This window comes from Dipodomys merriami, unplaced genomic scaffold (assembly GCF_024711535.1).
Source record: "Dipodomys merriami isolate MVZ:Mamm:240054 unplaced genomic scaffold, mDipMer1.0.p SCAF_8, whole genome shotgun sequence".
Classification (NCBI taxonomy): domain Eukaryota; kingdom Metazoa; phylum Chordata; class Mammalia; order Rodentia; family Heteromyidae; genus Dipodomys; species Dipodomys merriami.
In genome coordinates this window covers 4,408,316-4,427,470 of record NW_027206401.1, presented here as the reverse complement: position 1 = coordinate 4,427,470, position 19,155 = coordinate 4,408,316, and the positions used below count along the sequence as shown (strand labels likewise).

Sequence of the window (19,155 nt, the reverse complement as noted above, 5' to 3'; positions counted from 1 at the left end):
AGTAAAGTTAGATTCATACAAAATTCTCCATACTAAAATAAAGTTTATATGAATCCAATATGTAAGTTCCTAAAAATGCTAAGCTAAAAAAAAGAGTTGTTTGTATTTTAAGCATACCTGCAATTATCTTAAGTAATGAATAAAGCCCCACTGAAAGTGATAGGTTCAAGAGGCACACCTCTACACAGAAACAATGCTCTCTCAAGAACACAATACACCAAGATTTATAGAAACACATAATATTCCTGTGAAGATATTCACAACATAAATGACACAGAAAGGGTCACTATGATGTTTGTCTGTGGTTAACAATTGTAAGAAAAGATTAAGCACAATAATGAGAAGTAAATGCTTCTCGAAGTAGATAGAGAAGAACAATTCTAAAGGAGAGGTATTGTTTCAGCTAAGTGACTGACCAGATTACTTTGTGGTAGAGAATGGTGAGACACTGTGTTCTGCTGGGGGTTTAGGGGGGAGTGGGAACTGGTAGGACTTTACTTTAGGACTAAACAGGTCCAACACTTCAAGTGTGTTTGCCTCAGCTACTCTGATCCAAGGTTAGGGTCTAAGCTGTGACCGTACAATGTGATAGGGGTGGACATAGGAAAGATCACTCACATGTTGTTTTTATAGTGAAACATAGATAAGCCTCAATTTTTATCTGTAAAAGATTGATTGCACCAAATAAATCGCATTGAAAATGATCCTGTAGATCTTTATACATCTCTTGTAAACTGGGCACAACAACGCACAGACACAATAACACCTGGAACATGATCACAATTTGAGGGTTTATACACATAAACATTCCGCAAGCACACTGGAAGAACGTCCAACTGGTGGTAAGTCATTATTTCTAGGTAGTTTGATTAAGATGAGTCTTACTTCTTTTATGTAAAGGTATGTTAGCTAATTTTTTCAGCCACTATTGTGTTCTTAAAAATCAGAAAATGTAATATTTATTATGAAATAGCTAATTCAAGGAAAGTGAAGTACAATGGCTTCAACTGGTACGTCCAGTATGACATTTCAAAGTGTCTTATGACAATCATATGGAAATACAGTTTTTTTGGGGGAAAAACCAAGAACAACATTAATGTTTTTCCTAAAGTCATTAAAACTGTTATTTTTTTTCCTCCAGATTAGATCAGCTGGTATAAAATTTTGTCTATGACACAGGCATGTATTATGTAAAATGCAAATGGAGTACATTTATTTAAGGAACTACAGATATCATAATTGGTTACTAAACTACTGTTAGAGTAACTTTCCGATTAGAATACTCTGTGTTATTTGCAGAAATGGTAATTCATTGAATAGGAATTATAAGAGATTTTGCTCTAGTCCTTGAAGTACTTTCTGAAATCAACCCAGTCAGCTTTATATTAATTTGTCCTGTGGTGAAAGGAATCTCGGCATTTGTAAGATGTTTGAGAGCTCCTCTGGACCTGACCCCTACAGGTGCGCATCGCAGGACATGCGGTCAGTACCCACAGGACGCGTCTCAGAAGACATCAGAGGCAACACAACAGCACTTGGAATGTTTCCCGTGTTTTGGAAACAAGCCACTGCTACCAACCAAGCTCCAATCGGAGAAAAATTAAATACAACATTTTTTTTTTGTCTGTGGTAGTTAGAATGGAACATAGGACCTGCACAAGTTACTCAATCACTGGTCCACCTTCCCACTCCAGAAGCTGACTTTTGATGCTTATAGTAACTTTTAGCATTAAAGAACTTGCAGCACCTTTTCATAAAACCCTATGAGGATGGTCATTTTGATTAAGGCTATCTAAACTGAGAGCTGTTCAAGAGAAGAAGGTATGGGGAAGAGAAGCAGAATGAATGAGAAAAAGGAAGACAGCGGAGAGAAGGAAGAATGGAATAGTTAGTTGTACAGATAAGATTGCTATGGAATTACGGATATATGCAGAGCATAAAGTACTATGTATCTATCATGGCTCATAAGTCTATTGTCATTGGTTTCAAGAGTTGAGCTTCTAAAATTGAATTCCTAACCCTAGAAGCATATTTGGTTGAGTTCATGGAAATTCTTATCAGCGGGTGGCCTTTCCATTTGCTATATCTTGAGCCATAAACATTTGATTCAGAGACTAATAACTTCCTATTTATTTAATTTGCCCACTACCTTCATGCTCCCCCCTTTCTAGATAGAAATTGGCTTTCACTATTGTGAAGCATTTAGATTGTTGGTTTTATTTTTTGTCTATTGAAGGCCCATTGAAATAGCTCTGACAGATGCTTACATATACTTCCATCACAACAGTCGGAAAGGAAATGTGATGTGATTCCATGATTTTAAATAATAACGCTTTTAATTGTGCTTATAAACCAGCCTTAGTGGACTACATTTCCTGACTTGTAGCGGCAGCGTGCCCAGCCCTAGCTAACCTTCTGGTCTAGGTAACCTTTTCAAAATTTGCTCTCTTGGGATCTGTTAGACCTAAAGTTCGTTTAGTGCCATCACTGCAGCTAATCACTGCAGTGAGCAATTCTTTTGGAAATTTTTCTCAAGTCCCTGGGAGTCAACAGAAGGCCACTGCACACAGCCTCTGCTCAACGCCAGTGCGTGTACATCTCTAGCTCTGCTGCTTTGTTCTTCTGGAGCCATGATCCTTCACCACAATGAACCCTAAAGGGCACAGACTCATTCCTGCCTATGTATGTTTGTATTCATATGAAATACACATCTCATCAATAAACTGAACCATAGCTCTTCTTAGAAGTGAATGCATTTATCAACATTTCCATTTTAACTAAAAACTGTCCAAATTTAAAGACATATAATAATATTTAGAACTACTAAACACTCAGCTGAAGCTGGTTTTGGAGGTGCTCTTTATGTGCATTATGATATGAGTTAGAATGCGTAACATAAAGTCACTTGGTGGACTTTACAGTTCTTAAGAGACTCCGTTCAAGTCGTAACAAAGTGGTAGAGGCATATGGAAAAATGGTTCTTTGCTAAAATGGTTCATCTTCATAAGGCAAGTAGGAGATTAATAAATCAGAGAATCAGAAAGCCACGTGATGGTTGTGGGTTCCACGGAAATTTAGACAGTTCTGAATAAGGTAGGAGAATCTTCAGATCCTGACAATTACAAGATTACCAACAGGGCATTTATTTATCTTGGAAAGTCAAAGGAAGATCTATAGGATCCGGAGTCCTCACAGATGCTATTGAGATTTGAAACCTACTTATCATCTTTGTATCAAAAACGAGGGCCTGGGAAGAAGCAGGGGTGAGTGACGCTGAGGGCAGGGAGAGAACGCTGCACGGGCTTCCCAGCTCCACGCAGCTGCCCCGGCGGCCGAGGGAGGCGGCTTCCTCCACTGACCCCACCCGGATGCGATCCATTCCACCCTCCTCACCTAGGAACCCACTCTCCTCCCTCTGTAATATGTTGGACATGGCAAGAGGAAAACGCCCTGGTTTTTCCGGAACATTGGCCAACGGTGCGTTAGGAAGGAGGAAGGGCGAAGGGACTGGACGGCGTCTCAGGTAACGGGATGGACATGGGATTCCCACCGACCGCCGACCAGGCCTGCTGAGGCCTGTGCTGGAGAAACGTCAGCAGCTATGGCAGCCACCTGGCTGCTCTTAATGACCCAATCAAAGCACTCCGAGTCGCTCTGTACGTCCATCCTGTTCGTTGCCTGTTTCTATTTTTAAGGAGGGCAAAATGCCCCCCAGTCACACTTTGCCAAAGTGGGCAGAAAAAGCTGAAGGAAAGTCGCCTGGCACTTTCTTCATCCCCTGAAGACTTTCATTTCCTCTTTGTTCCTGAGACCAGCGCTCCACAACAGCCCTCCCTGCCATGCCGGCCTGGGAATGCCCACACCGCCCACCGAGAGGGCGGCTCTGCGGTGGCAGGGAGAAGCCACACGCAGAGCCAGGCACCCCGCGCCCCCTCACCCCTCCCTGCTCCCTCCACGGGTCTCTGGCCGGAGTCGGTGCTGCCAAGCATCTTCCCTGCTTCCTGCCAGTCAGCTCTGCTGGGCCAGTCTGGCTCAGCCCCGGGCAAGGGAACCTTCTAGAACCTTCCTGTTTCTTGTGCTCTGAACATGGTGTACTTTTCTCCAATCTGACAGGGAGAGCTCCATCAAAGCACACCACGCCCACATCCACAGAAGCCCAGTGCACTGTCCAACAGGGAGCGGGCAGATGATGCAAATGTGCAGGATGAATCAGCCTGGATTTTCTACCCCTTTGTTGCCATCATTTCTTCGACCTCTTCCCAACCTCCGGCACACCACCGGTGGGGACGGTCCCAAGTTCGCTTCCTGCATGACACCTTCTTTGGGTGCTCCCATGCAGGGCTCAGCACCCACAGACACTTTTTTTGGTGTGGTTGTCTAATAGCCTTTGTGATTCACTGATTTCTCATGCTCTCTGTAGACAGTGAGGTCCTTGTATGTCCCTCCACCCACCCTTGTCAGTATTTAGGTCACGGTTAACTCTTTTTACGTGCCTGAATTTCTCTCTGACTCTAAGGGCAGCGAATGGCATACACATTTTTTTCTATTCCTACAAGCTCCCTGAGTTTTCTAGTTATTTCCGAAATACTTTCTCTCCAACTGGATCTCCAGCTGTTGAAGGTCAGTGTTTAGGGCACAGCACATATTCTCATTGTGTATGAGAATTAACTATATTGCTTTCAATGGAGACACGTGTTACAAGTGGTATTTTGCTTTTCCAGTAACATTTTTCTCTTCTAAAAAAAAAATCTCTCATGTGATGTGATCTTTAGGGGGTTTATTTGCCCTATTGAGTATGGAGGGTCATGATAGGGTCATGATCATTCCCTCCTTCCGCAACTTCAGAAGACCTGAGAATCCCACACCGTTTATTTTCCAAGGACTATCAGAAGCTCAGTGTTTCTGCCTACGTGAATGACATTTCAGCATGAATTCAGTCCTCTGAAAAATCATGGTTTGCAGTTTAAATCTCAAGTCATAAATGGCTTTAAGTAAAAATTTCTGCAGGTATGTATCTTTAGAAGTGCCTTGAACATGGCGCTTGGTAACTTTTGGGAGCTAGCATGACGTGGGTAAGAGAGATGAGGGTGGCTTCATGACTGTCAGCGGGCATGATGAAGAGCCATCGGGCACCTGCTTGAAGGATCAGGAGGGCCTCAAGCCTGTGCCCTGTTGCTCTAGAACCTTCCTTCCATTCTTCTCACTCCATGAGCCTCCTGTGTATCTGCCTGGGGTTCTCAGGAGTGACCTCCAGTATTTCTATTTAGGCAATCTACCATCCCATCTGAGGGACTCCGTGATGTGTACTGAGATAGTTAATCTTTCTGACCTCTAGTTTTCATGATTTCATTTATCAAGCTACTTTGAAAGTACCTGTTTTACACTTATTGCTATCCTTTCAGGTAGATCAATACATCTCCTTCCCCGATCTAAAACCCACTGATCTAGAAGCACACTTTCTTTAAAATTAATCATGACAATACCTTGGCTGTTTCTTTGTTGTCTAGGTTCCTCCTCTAAGCCATAATGGAACTTTCAAATCTCTTCCTTGTTAGTATATATGGTTTCAGAATCATTTTATTTAAAAAATTAAAATTAGGAAGTGAAAATTGTGAGGACTTTCATTTTCAAATCATGGTTTGGAAATTTTCATATTTAAATATTATCATGATAATATTTATGATTATTTTCTATTTTGTGCAAAAGAAGAGACAAACTCCAAATTAGAGGTTAACAGCTCACCAAGTATAAAAGACAATATATGATTCTTTGGGCTGAGACTCCCCGGGATGAGGAGACAAGAATTATTATCAACATTTAATAGCTATATTATGGGCTCTGCACATTGCTTGAAAAATGATAGGATCAACTAATCTAAGGACTCATTACTGTGAACTCAGTGTGAACATGGTGATCTCCTAAGTGTGGATATATGAAGCCCATGTGACCACTAGTGATCTTGTAAGTGTGGACACCAGAAGCCCATGTGAACATTGTGATCTTGTAAGTGTGGACACCTGAAGCCCATGTGAACATTGGTGATCTTGTAAGTGTGGACACCTGAAGCCCATGTGAACATTGGTGATCTTGTAAGTGAGGACACACTTAGTCCATGCGAACACTGGTGATCTCCTAAGGCGGGATACACAGCTGCGCAGGCACTGATTCTGGCACCTAGTCTCTTTTCCATACAAAGACTCGTTAACAATCCCAAGCTCAGATAAATGATGATTTAATTGTCTACCTACTTGTGAAAGAGCCAAATAAGTCACAGAGTAAAGAAGCCTGAATTGAATGGATCCTTGGTTTTACATTCTCACATACCCCTGGCTTCTTAAAACCACTTTTATTTCTAGATCCTCCTTAAATCTTAAATTTGATACTTTAGTTTTCATAATAGATTGCTAAATCAAGAAAAATTTGATTATTTTATTCTAGTTTTGCGAAGATTTAGCTAGTTATAAAACAAAAGTATCTCATCAATTCCAAAAGGAACTTTTTCTTACCGAGTACTCCAAAGTTGGCTGAGAAATACGCTGTCATTGGATCTAAACACATGAACAGTGTTTGAAAAATGCTGTAAGAAGTTTCTAGTTTGTCACCTAAATTGCATGTCAGAAAACAGAGAACATTTTTGTCACGCTTAGACACCATTCAATCATAATCTGAGTTTGACTTCAAAGCTTTCACAATCCAATTTTATTTAGAATTAAGAAAATATGACTGGAGAGAACAGTATGGGGCAGGGGGAACATTTGTCAGTCAACCACAGAGCAGAGTGAAGGGGACACAAGGCTCCCCTTCAGCCCGGCCTTGGTTCTCCATCCTCCACAATAGGCACTCGGCTGCCCTCTGACATTGGCGGGATTCCGGGCAGCCATAAGGACTGGGATTGTGCCAACACAATCTTTACTATTACTGACCATGCTGCAGTTCACATGAGCCGGGACCACACAAATGGAGGCTGAGCTGATACCCAGACTGCCCTGTGTGCCCCACATACATCAGCCGTCCTCAGACAACCCTAGATCTTCCTTTACAAACACATCCACACCAACCATGCATTATCATTAGATACCGAAAAAACAAGAATAATCTATTCTACCCTGAGGCTCACTTTGTGAGATCCTAATAAAGTCTGAAACAATAATGGAAACAACCAAAGGATGCACAGACCCCTTGGAGGACGGCAACTTCATCCAACTAAAACATTAATAAGAAACTTTTTGGACATAAAATATGCAAATGGCTTATAAATCAAAATTGTTCAGTATTAGGGGACTCTTATCTACTATGCGTTCTGTTTTAGTCGGCATCTCCCAAGAAGATGAAATCAGAGATACAGACTATGAATATTAACTTTTCTTCAAACTAACGTTCCAGTTGACATATACTGAGGCCAATGGGGGAAAGTGTGAGAAACAAATTGCGCTTTGAGTAAGATGAAACCTCTCCATTTATTATACTGAGTTTAATAAGTATGTTGTTTATTATAGTTCAGGGGATCATTTTAAGTATCTAATTCCATTTGAAATAAATCTCAGAGCTATTTTAAGAGGTCCTACCCGACTGTTCCTAATAAGAAGAAATGTCTGAAGAAAATGAGTTTAGGCCCTATCAAAATCAAATAATCTAAAGGAAACATTATATAATTTCCTTTATGCAAATTTTACTTAAGATTTCACGTAAACTTTACTTCACAAAAATATAAACTATAATGCATGTTATAGGCTACTAAATAGTGTGTGTGTGGGGGGGAAATACTCTCAATAAGACTCTAAAGTGACCTTGAATGTCTTTTACTTTGAGAAATGATTTTAAGTTTTCTTTCTTTTTAATCTGAGGGGATCTTTCCCGTCCTGCAGGGGTGAAGGTCCGGCAGAGTGCAGCATTGCCAAAGCAGTACCTGTGAAGCCAGAGGGCCTGGTGAGGCTTCTGAGGAGAAGTGTCTCACTTCCCAAGTTCTAGTTGGGAGCTCACAAAAAATATCTGAAAGCTGAGACCTCTGGGCTAACCTTAGTCTATGTGTACATGCTAGAGAAACACACACTTCCTACACACACAGACACCTTGACTGTTTAATGCACTATGGGCAAAGTGGATGAAGGTTTCACACAGAAAATTTAGTCTATGTCATATCTAAAGCGGAATTAATTTCACTTATAGAGAAAACCCTAATTGATTTTTGTTCTCTTTGAAATCTACAGCTTGTACTCTTCTAGATAACTGGGATTGTTTTTTTCTAAGAAGCAAAGATATCTTTTAGAATCGATGTGATGCTCTTTCCTAGAACAACAGTGATTACTATGAAGAGGCACTAGCTTTGGATTTCTCTGTCTAAAAGTGAAGTAGGGTCAAGTTTACATTTGTACTCTCAAAATTCAAGGTTAAGATGACCCAGTTAGACTGTTGTAAAGTGCATAAATATAAATTAAGAATAGATTCAGGACCTGGCTCTTCTGAATTGTAAGTATGTAGACACTTGTCCAAATGATACAAATTAAGTTATTATGAGAATATATTATGTCCAAAATACTATAAAAATTAGTACTCAGAAAAATGATAAACTGCTTTCAAATGCCTATAGACTCACTTCCTGAAGAAGTAAATACCACACAACAGCTTTAGAAAACATTGTGGTTAAATGATCAAATTACAATCAGAGGAAGTGTTTTAAGAGTAATTGTTCACACGTTGAGTGCCGAACTTCCGTCAGCATAGCACAGTTATTCAACAGCATGGCCACCTTCATTCCTTCCACTGACAAACATTCTTTCAATGTTCATTAATTAGAGGAGACAGGCAATAGTTGGAGCTGGCCATTTTCCTATTTTCTTAAGCAACATGTTTACATCATTCTTAAGTATTTTTACCTCTTCTTTTATGAAGTATAATGGAACTGGTTCAAATGCTAAGCAGGATGCCAACATTTCTGAGAGGTGATATATTGTTGATTATTCTTCAGTCTCATACGAATCTTCTTATTGAATCAGAAATTTGAATTGTCAAGTAGACACTTCCACAGGTTTTGTTAATCAAACATTAATTTTGTTAATGAAAATTCTACCGAAAAGGGGGGGTGTCTCCCGGGGGTGGGACGCCAGCCTTAGGGGCCACGCACGCGGTCCTGCTCTGCGGGCACGCGTCTGCGGCCTGCCCACCAGCATCCCGGCTCTCAGCACTAGCTGAGTCACACTCCCAGAGAACTTGTTGATTCTGACAGTAATGCCTTCATGCATCTTCAGCCAGCATTTCGAAGACCATACCATCTTTCAAGTGTTACACCTTCTTGTATCATCAAACTGTTCACCAAAACCCAGAAATCCTCATCCCTAGCAAGTCCTCATTTCCTGAACAGGCAGCTGTCTCTGTGGTCAACAGTTTCAGCAGTGCTCTCTAGCGCAGACCTGCCTGGAACGGTGTTCTCCACTCTTGCCATGGTTTTGTTTTCCCAGGCTTTTGGTTTGTTTTCATAACCTGCACCAAGTTGGATTTCTGTTTTTCCTCTGACTGGGAGTGCTTCCCTCTAAACTCCCATTAGTGCAGTGGCATTTCCTCTCGTGACTGTGACGTGTGTTTTGAGTGCTGCCATTTCAATGTGCTATCTAGCCATTCCGATTTCCTTGTGCGTTCGCCCTCTCCTCTAATCCTCCTCTCTGAGCCATCTTGGCCCTGCAGATAGTTGTTCTGGACAGGTGACGTTTTTCAAGACATGCAACAATGACTGGACTGCTGGATTGCCAGGCCTGCTCCGAGGGCTGTGGCCTGAGGTCCCAGTGAGGCTGTTGGAGGAGCCCTCGGCCACGGGGGGCAGCCCAGGGCCATGCATGATAGAACCAGAACACGGCGCAGCCCAGGGCCATGCATATGATAGAACTAGAACACTGCTGAAGGACAGAGGCGCTGGTCCATGGGGACCCAGATCTAACTAGGGCCAAAGAGGCCTGGCTGGAGCCCCGGCACTGGTAGGGATGAAGAAGGCCTCTACGGAGAAGCAGACTTTATTGCTGGGCTAGTCCAGAGGGAAACACCCCCAACTTATCTGGGCAGAAAGCCGAGGAACTGGAGGTGGACACATAGGAGAACTTTCCGTCTGCGGTCCTTCCTCTGGGGGCTCCGGTCTGTGCTCTGCCTGGGTGAAGGTGTGGTGCTGGCTCTCAGCCAGCCCTGTGAGGGTGGGGAGCCCACAGGGCCTGGGCGTGCTGCTGAGGAGCTCAGCTCACTGCTGGGAGGCACGTGCAGCCTCTGCCCTTGTCTACGCACACTCACGGGATCCGTTCCTTCCTAGCCGCCGCACTCACGCACCCCCCTCTGCCCGCTCCCCTGCGGGTGGACAGGTGGCGTTTGCCGCTTTGGCCCCAGGATGGCCAGGAATATGCACAGCTCCCAAACAGCCTTCACTGTAGTCACTTCTGCCTTTTGGTAAAAAGTGTTTTTAAAAAATTATTGAATGCGTTCATGTTCTCGCATGCTAGAGGTATCTAGTGACTTTTATCTTTACAAATATTCTCATAAATTGAATCTAACATGCATTACTATATTTTATTTAGATGTGCCACCTGCTCTCAATTGTTCCTTCTTAAATTTCAGGCTTTCCTCCTAGGATCATTTCCTTTCTTTCTTTCTTTTTTCTTTTTTTGCCTGTCATGAGGGCCTGGGCACTGTCTCTAGGCTTCTTTGGCTCAAGGCTAGTGCTCTACCACTTGAGCCACAGCGCCACTTCAGGCTTTTTTTCTGTTTATGTGGTGCTGAGGCATCGAACCCAGGGCCTCATGCATGCTAGGCAAGCACCCTACTACTGAGCCACCTTCCCAGCCCCCATTCCCTTTACTTCTAAATTGTGTGATTAAAGCCTGGGGGAAGGAGAAAAAGGGAGATGGTCAGGAAGCACTGGACACGTGAACAGACTGGTTAAACGGTAACTCCCTTGTACACCATTTTAAGTTTCGAGAATAAAAGGTAATCAAGTAAGGTGTAGATGGTAGTATATTCCTTAGTTTCTACTTGCCTGAAAATATCTTTTTATTGTTGGCCATATATTTCATTTTTAGCAGATTTTTTTCTCAAATATAATTTAACTTAAAATTTATTTTCTCTCAATACTCTGAAGATACTGTTCCTTTGTCATCTGTCTTACCGTGGTGATTAATTAACTACCAGTTGGACTGTCATTCTATGTAGGTAATGAGTTTTCGTCATGCTGGCTGATTTGCGTTTGTATTTGACTTTGACGATCCATACTTTCAGTGTGATTTATTCAGATGTGGCTTTTGTTTTATTTATGCTACTTGGAACTCATTGGGATTCTTGAAAATTATGCAAAGTTCTACTTCATTACTTCTTTAAATAATATCTTTCAAACATTTTCTCTATTGTTTCCTTCTGTAAATCTAACATTTGAAACTTCAAATGTTCATGTTTTGTTACCTCTATGTTATACTGTAAATCCATTTCTTTTCTGGCTGCATTTTGGATATCTACTCCAGGTCAAGTTTCAGATGTAAGTTTTGATTTCACTTTTTACCTAGGGCTTATTTGCTACTTAGCCTATTTATAATAATATTGGTGCCAATATTTGTAATGATGAATTCTAACATTTCTTGCGGGTGTTTAATATCTTTGGAAGTTTCTGACAGTCTTGTTTCTTATTCATTTGTTATATCACAGAAAGCATATTTGTATTCTTTGCCTGATCATTTCAAATTCTTTAAAAGTTTCCAGGTTTGGAGCTTTACAACGTCGGTGTGGGGGGGGGGGAGGATTGGGAGGAGAGGGGAGGCTGGGAAGGGATTTGAAGGGTAAACAAAGGAGGAGGCTGCAATGCTTGGTAAGAAATATATGCATTATCCTGCCCATGTAATTGTAACCCCTCTGTACAATATGTTCACATATAAAAAAAAAAAAGTTTCCAAGTTTGGATGTGAATTTTCTCTGTTGTGGCAGGTCATTTCCATGAGGTTTCTGCTTTTTTTTCTTGCTAGCTCTATGAAGCATTATCTGAGATGAAGCATTATCTGAGCCCCTAAGATGGTCCCGGCTCATTTCAGCCCAGTGTCTACCACTGTCCACACAAACTTAACCCAGATAATGTGGCAGGCTTCAGACTCCACACACCACGTAGTAAGAGCGACTACTGAGTGGCTCCAACTTGGATAAAGATAGGCAACATTTCCTCCTTTACCTTGAGCAAGAGCCAAAAAGGCAAGGCTCCTGCCCAGGCCCTCACAAGCGAGAGCACCGCACTCTCCAGCTTTGTATGGGATTGTGTCACTGCCCTCTCCAGCCTGGACAGGACCTAGACTTCAAACTGCTGCCCTCACCCCCGAAATCAGGGCTTGCCACAAGGTGGCGCCCGGCTGGAGTTCACACAGTTCACTCTGGAAGTTTCCTCCTAATTTTTGGCATAGAAATATTCCTTACTAGCACAACTGTTCCTGTAGAGATACATACCTTTAATTTAATTTAGTATCTTTCTATAGAGTATACTACAAAGGGGTTTTTAGAGATTTCAGTTGACCATGCTACAAGAAATAGCATTGTGATATAAATTAATTTATACTACATTGACAATGGAGGTAAGTTACATATTCAACAAGCAAAAGATTTGATTTTCAGCACCACTACAGAGTTTCCTGTGTTGCCTGATTTGAAACCAAATCCTTAGAGAATTATTTATTCTATTATGACTAAATCTCATCAGTTACCATCAAGAAATAGGAAAGGCAGTCAGTCAACAGCTGAAATAGATTTTCAAACGAACTTAGGTGTCCATAAAGACAAGGTGGAGACCAGCAGGTTACAAACCAGAGGATGGACAGAAAAATGGTTGGGTAGATGAGTGATTACTGCATGTACTGACACATACCGACAGCTAAATTATGTATTTGTTCCTAGATATTATGTCTATGATAACATGCATCTTAGTATACATGTGTGTATATATTCATACTTACCAGTTCTTCCCTCTAAAAATATAAACTTTAATTCCATGCCAGTAGGAAAGTCACAGGTTGTATTATGCTTTGATATCCGTGATTGACGCGCACATCATTATTTTTCTCCAGGGTTTCTCTCTTCAGAATTTGCATTAATGAGTGCGTGTGCCTGGTCCCTCGCCCGGCGTGAGGAGGAATGCGTGCGTGACTGCTGCCTGCCGCTGCTATCAGCGTGCCATCAGCTGCAGACTGGCAAGGGAAGGCGCCTCTAATGACTTAACTCAAACACTGTACCTGTTGCTGCTGACAGACTTTGTTCCTTGGAGGAGATATGAGCTGCCAGCTGGCTGTGACAGTTTGCGAACTAACACTGACATTTGTGTTGGCACCGTGATGGTATTTACAGTTCAGAAAGGATAGGCAGTCAGAGTGGGCTGGACCCAAAGATTTCTGAGGTAAAAAGTACACAAAATACAAGCAATAAACGTGACCATAATCATAAAATTATTCTTAAAATAACTTCAGAGCTTGGGGTCCCGTTTCTAGAAGCATCTGTTCTCTGTGAAGCATATGGCATATGCTTACAGAGAGAGAAAAGTTACAAAGAACAGGGGCTGGTGATTCAGTTATATAGCTGGCCAGCCACAACACATTTTCTAATAGTCTACCATGTCAGAAAACTGCCAAAGAAAAGTAGGAAGAGAGAAAGCAGAAAGGAAAGCTCTGAATGATACGGAATATAAATAAAAGATATCAGCACTGGGACATAAGATTGATGTTAGATCTCTTTTCTTTGTCTCTTGGCAGGCTCAGAACAAGCCCCTTCCCGTAGAGTCTTCTTTTCTGCCCACAACTAACACTTTGTAAGGAAGTCTGAGTTGACACATTTCAGCAAGTCACCTGGGAAACTGTGAGGCGCTGGACGCTTCGTCTGGTCCCTGATGCCGGCCATTGGGTTCCTAGGGGCCCTGGAATGTATTTTTGGTAGGCTAATGAGTTGGCGGATGGCGAGGAGCCGTAGGAAGGTTTAGGCTGGGGCCAGCTACCAGAAAGACGAGGGCAGAATTAAGAGAGTTGGCACCATCAGCCCACTGTCCAACATCCAGAGGCCAGAGGAGTTCGAGGTTCAGTGGGTGAGCAATGACTACAATGGCTTGAGTCACGCCTGAGTAGCAAAGGCACTGTGTACCCCCAGAGGGCAGGGTGTGGGCAGGGGGGCTTCTGGTAGCCAGAGGAACCCCAAGGGGGAGACACAGGCCCCTCCCCACCCAAGCTCTACTTTGCCCTGTGCCTCTCCTCAGCCGCGTTCTTTGGATGATTGTTCATAAATAAGCCAGAAAGTGGAAAATAAGAGTGTTCTTGTGCCCCTCTGGGTCACCCTAGCAAACAGAGAGGGGGGCTGTGGGGACCCTGATTTAAAGCAGAGGGGAAATGTGGTACTGGGGTTGGCATGAGAGGAAGGGGTAGGTTGGAGCAGAGTCCTGGTCCTGTGGGACGGGAGGCGGTCTCCAGGCAGATGGTGTCAGAACAGACCTCAGTTAGAGGCCACTCAGTAGTCTCCATGGCTACAGAGCACTAGCCTGGTGCTGGGAGAAATTCCTAGACTTTCTGGGGTTGCGGACGCTTGCTGTGTTGACTGTTAAAGTTGGAAGAGTGACGACTCTGTGTGTGTGTGTGTGTGTGTGTGTGAGAGAGAGAGAGAGAGAGAGAGAGATGTATGTGTGTGTGTAAGAGAGAGAGGTGTGTGTGTGTGTGAGATTTATGTGTGTGTACGCGCGCACACACAGGTGCATGCACATCACCAAAAGTAGTTTTCACTAGATAAGTGACACTGGAAGGCAATACTACAGGGAGAACTCTCTGTGAATGTTTTGAACACATGTGTATATTATCCCCCCAGGGTGAACTCGATGGGCATGTTTGTCTCTGTTTTAGTTTCTTAGTAAACACTAGAGTGAAGACTCTGCTCAGGTACTCACAGCTCGCGTGCCGGCGCAGTCTGGGGACTGGCATTCACCTCGCATCCGGTTTGGAATTAAGACGTCTTCCCAGCAAGATGGACCCTTGGAAAGAAAAAATCTCATCATGTTGTTGCCCCATTATAATGCAAATGTCCTCGCTTGCATATTTTCTAGCGTCTTTCCATTCGCATGGTGCGGTGGTAAGACAAGAAAGCAAGCAGCGCTGCCACCTTTCCATGCACATCCACACATCCACACAGGCCTCTCCAGACGCTTCGCGAGATCCACTAGGTCAAAACCATCATCATAAATATATACGTCTACTAGGCACTTGGGTTTAGAGATGTCATTTTCCCACTCCCATTCCTCCCCCAGGGTCCTGTTGAAATGTGGCTTCCCAGGAAGTTCATCTCTCCACCCCGCCGGCCTCTCTCCTTTGCTTCACAGCAGCTATTCCTGCCCAGTAAGTGACATGGCTGGCGAATGGTCGTCTGCATCCCATAAGACGTGGGCTTTGCAGGGCAGACCTTGTGTGTCCACCGCGGCCTCCCCGCACCTCCGGACCGGCCGACCCGAGACATGCGCAGCAAAGGCTCGGAGCACCCAAGGAATAAAAATGCCAATAACAGCAGGAGTCTTTGTATTAAATCAGGGGAAAAACACACTTAAGAGGAATGGGTCAGTTAGTACATTACTGTCAAAAAGAGGTGACAGTATTCCAAGTGTCTGTTTCATAACCTTTGTCTAAGTTTCTACACCGCTATGATGGCTCCAAATGCACAAAGAGTTCTGTGTATTTTGTTTGCAGATGGTTTGAACACAGTTCTATGAAATAGCCCAAATCCTCAAATAAACAAACATCCACAGCCAAATTAAATACTGTGCGGCGACTATCATTTCTTGTTCTTCGCATGAAGAATACCCTGGGTCCCTAGGAGGGCGCCTAGGTGGATGTGAAGAAAAATTGCCAAGAAATGCAGATGCAATCTCTATCTTTCGGGGTAGTTTCCTCATCTGATAAATACTGTCTTAAGTTCATTGTGGTTTTAATTGTGGATTGTAAATGACAATGGGTATAAGGAAATTACTCACCAAAAACCTCGGGGCAGTGTGGGGCGCGCCTGCCCCTGGGCCTTGGGAGCCCTGGCAGCCACCTCCGGCTGGGAGGCACGGCAGCCTGTGACACCAGCGCCTGTTCTTTCTAGAAATGAGCAATAGGCTGGAGAAGTGGAAAAGTCTCTGTGCCTGCCGGACTTTGCCGAGATCCTAAAATGTTCTAGAGACAAAGGGCAGATTCGCCTGCTCAGAAGCAAATGTGAAAACGGAATGTTACAGACCCAGTCACACCTCCAGAGCTCAGAAGTTAAAACCCTGCATCTTCCATAGGCACCAATTAAATGGAATTAAATAGAGGAGAGGTAAAAGCACTTTGGGGCTAACAGAGAGTTGGAAATGGGGCTCCAGGCTCAGGAGGATGACAGTTTGAGGAGAGCTGAAGTGAGCGGGTGTCGGCCTTGGCAGTCCAGCGTGGAGAGGGCCACAGAGGGAGGGAGGAAAGTGCTGAGCTGGGTCTCTGTGGACGGGAGCAGAAGGACCTAGGGAGATGGGCAGAGGGCTGAGAGGTGTCTGGCACTGAATGGGGAAGGTTCAGAGGAGCAGGGTCTGTGGTACCAGACACTTGCAACTGAGCTGTGTCTAAGTCCCAGGGGCCAAAGGGTCCCCAAGGGTCAGCTCGAGCAATCGGCTCACAGCAGCTGGCATCTTACAGCAGAAAGTAGTGACTATCCAGGGAAGCTGTGCAGGAGCAAGAGCCACTGTCACTTGCATGCATGTACACACGCGCGCATATACACATGCTCACACACATCTACACAGGACACTTAGTCACATGTTCATTCACAGACACCACAATGCACCACATCCACACACCACACACGCCTCACATATACTTACACGCATGCACACAACAGAACACATGCCACATTCGCACACACACACACACATATAAGGACGCTTGCACGCACAACTGTTCTAGTCTAGAGAAAACACAGAACGTGTGAAGCTGAGCTACCCCTGGAGAAGACAGAGCCACTCAATAGCAGCCACTTAACCCAGACCTTTGGAGGCCTCGGATTTTGAACTCACAGTTCATTAGCCCTCACCTCTGCGTCGGCGGGAGCTAGGGCACACAAAGTCCCAGCAGCCCGGAAGCTGCTCTTGTTAAAAGTTTATAGTCAGCCTGGCCCGCCTGGCATTGGAGCGCTGGGGCTTGAAGGAACTGCTGTGGGTGGCACGCAGACGGAGCCGTCTGGAGAAGGGAGGCACTTCGCTCTTCAAACCCAATTCCTTCCTCCTCTCAGGGAGTCTGGATCGTGCTTTGTGTTGGTCAGAGAGCTCCCCATGACCAGATTCCATTCCCCATGAAATCCCAGGCTCCAAGCCCCTGGCCGGCATCCTGCGCGGCCGCTCCCCACACCTCTCCCGAGGCAGAGCAGGGGATCTGACCCTGGCCTGACCGCTCAGCCTGTCCTGCAAGTCCTCCTAGCGAGTCACACCCCATGGGGGGGGGGGTGCTGTCCTGGGGTCCAGGACACAGAGTCACACGGTTAGTCATCAGGCAGTTCGTATCAGGTATTTATTGTTTGCTCCTTAGTGTTTAGTGTCCGAATAGCAATTAAAACATTTTTTCACAGACCTATTTTTGTTAGTATATATTAATTTAAAAAAAAAGGATTTCATTATGATGTTTCCACATACCCATATAATGGACACTGACAAAATTCACGCTTTTTGGGGGGTATGGGTGTTAGAGCTTGAACTCAGTGCCCAGGTACTGTCCCTGAGCTATTTTGCTCAAGGATAGTACTCTACCATTTGAGTCCCAGTTCCACTTGCAGAATTTCTGATGGTTAATTAGAGAGTAGTCTCACAGCCGGGCACTGGTGGCTCACACCTGTAATCCTAGCTACTCAGGAGGCTGAGATCTGAGGATTGTGGTTCAAAGCCAGCCCTGGCAGGAAAGACTGTGAGACTCCTATCTCCAATAAACCATCCAAAAACTGGAAGTGGCATTGTAGATCAAGCCTTGAGCTGAAGACCTGAGGGACAGCGCCCAGGCCCAGAGTTTAAGACCCACGACCGACCAAAAAAAAAAAAAAGAGAGAGAGAGAGAGAGTAGTCTCACAGACTATCCTGCCCAGGAAGGCTTAGAACCATGATCCTCATTTCTCAGGCATCTGAGTAGCTTGAATTAGTGACCTATGCCACTGATGCCTAGCTTAAAACAAATTTTAATGAAGCCCTGAATTCAAATCCTAGTACCACTCTCCAAAAAATTAAAAGATCTATGTAACAAATCCTACAATTTTCATGAGGTAAGATAAAATATGCTATATAATATGCTAAATTCTTTGTGTTGTGCAGCAAATTTATGAAAAATTCCATTTAGAATTTTATTTCAATCATAATATAATGATGTAAGTAGTAAAATTAACTAGAATTCTATTAGCTATAGGACCCAACCCAGTGAATTACATACACTATTTTTTCTGTACTACTCGTAGCATCAGTACAAATGCTCACCTAATTTCACAATAGAAACATATATCTAGTAAATCCATGTCCTCACAAAGCAGATTTGTGACTTTAGAAAATCCTGCATTGTGACTAATCATTGCACACTGTGCATGAAAACTGCTAAAGACTTAGTTTTCAGCTTGGAGCTATTGGACACTTTAAGAAGTAGGGTCTAGAGGCAAGTCTTCTGGTTATTAGGGGTGAGCTTTCAAGAAGATTTGTGGGATTCCGCCTCTTTCTTTCTTTTTTTAATTGTAGTTTCTGAAGCAAAAGGCTTTCTTCCATGTCTCTCTCATAACTTGCCACAGATCCAAAGCAATAATCAACTGCCGTGGACTGACGCCTGAAAAACTGTTAGATAAAACAAATCCTTCCTCTTTTTAAGTAAATTTATCTCAGGTACTTGGTACAGTAATGGAAAACTGATTAATGTACCAACTATAGCAGGCTTGATTGAGTTGTCTTGCTGGTCAGATCTCTCCCTGATCCTGTTACTGGACAGTCGGTGAGCTAAGAAATGTCTCCACACTTTTAAATGGTTGAAAAGCATTAAAAGAACATGCTATTTCATGACACATGGAAAGTATGTGAAATTGAAGTAAGTTTCAGGGCACAACCAAGTTTTGTAGACAGAAGGCTATGTAGACAGTCTCTGATTGGTCTGACGGTTGCCGGGCAGAGCT

The 19,155-nt window shown here is 43.6% G+C and overlaps 1 protein-coding gene across 3 annotated transcripts in view; it reads right to left on the bottom strand.

The window, feature by feature from the left end:
• Window positions 1–19,155, bottom strand: part of Prkn (parkin RBR E3 ubiquitin protein ligase) — a 978,959-nt gene that overhangs the window by 455,959 nt on the left and 503,845 nt on the right. For all 3 annotated transcript variants that reach the window (XR_011369410.1, XM_070010824.1, XM_070010825.1), the window contains exon 5: window positions 14,915–14,998. Coding sequence is in view for 2 of the 3 variants with exons in the window: in XM_070010824.1 (XP_069866925.1) it covers window positions 14,915–14,998 (84 nt within the window). In the remaining variant the exon portion in view is untranslated. The remainder of the gene's footprint in view (window positions 1–14,914; window positions 14,999–19,155) is intronic.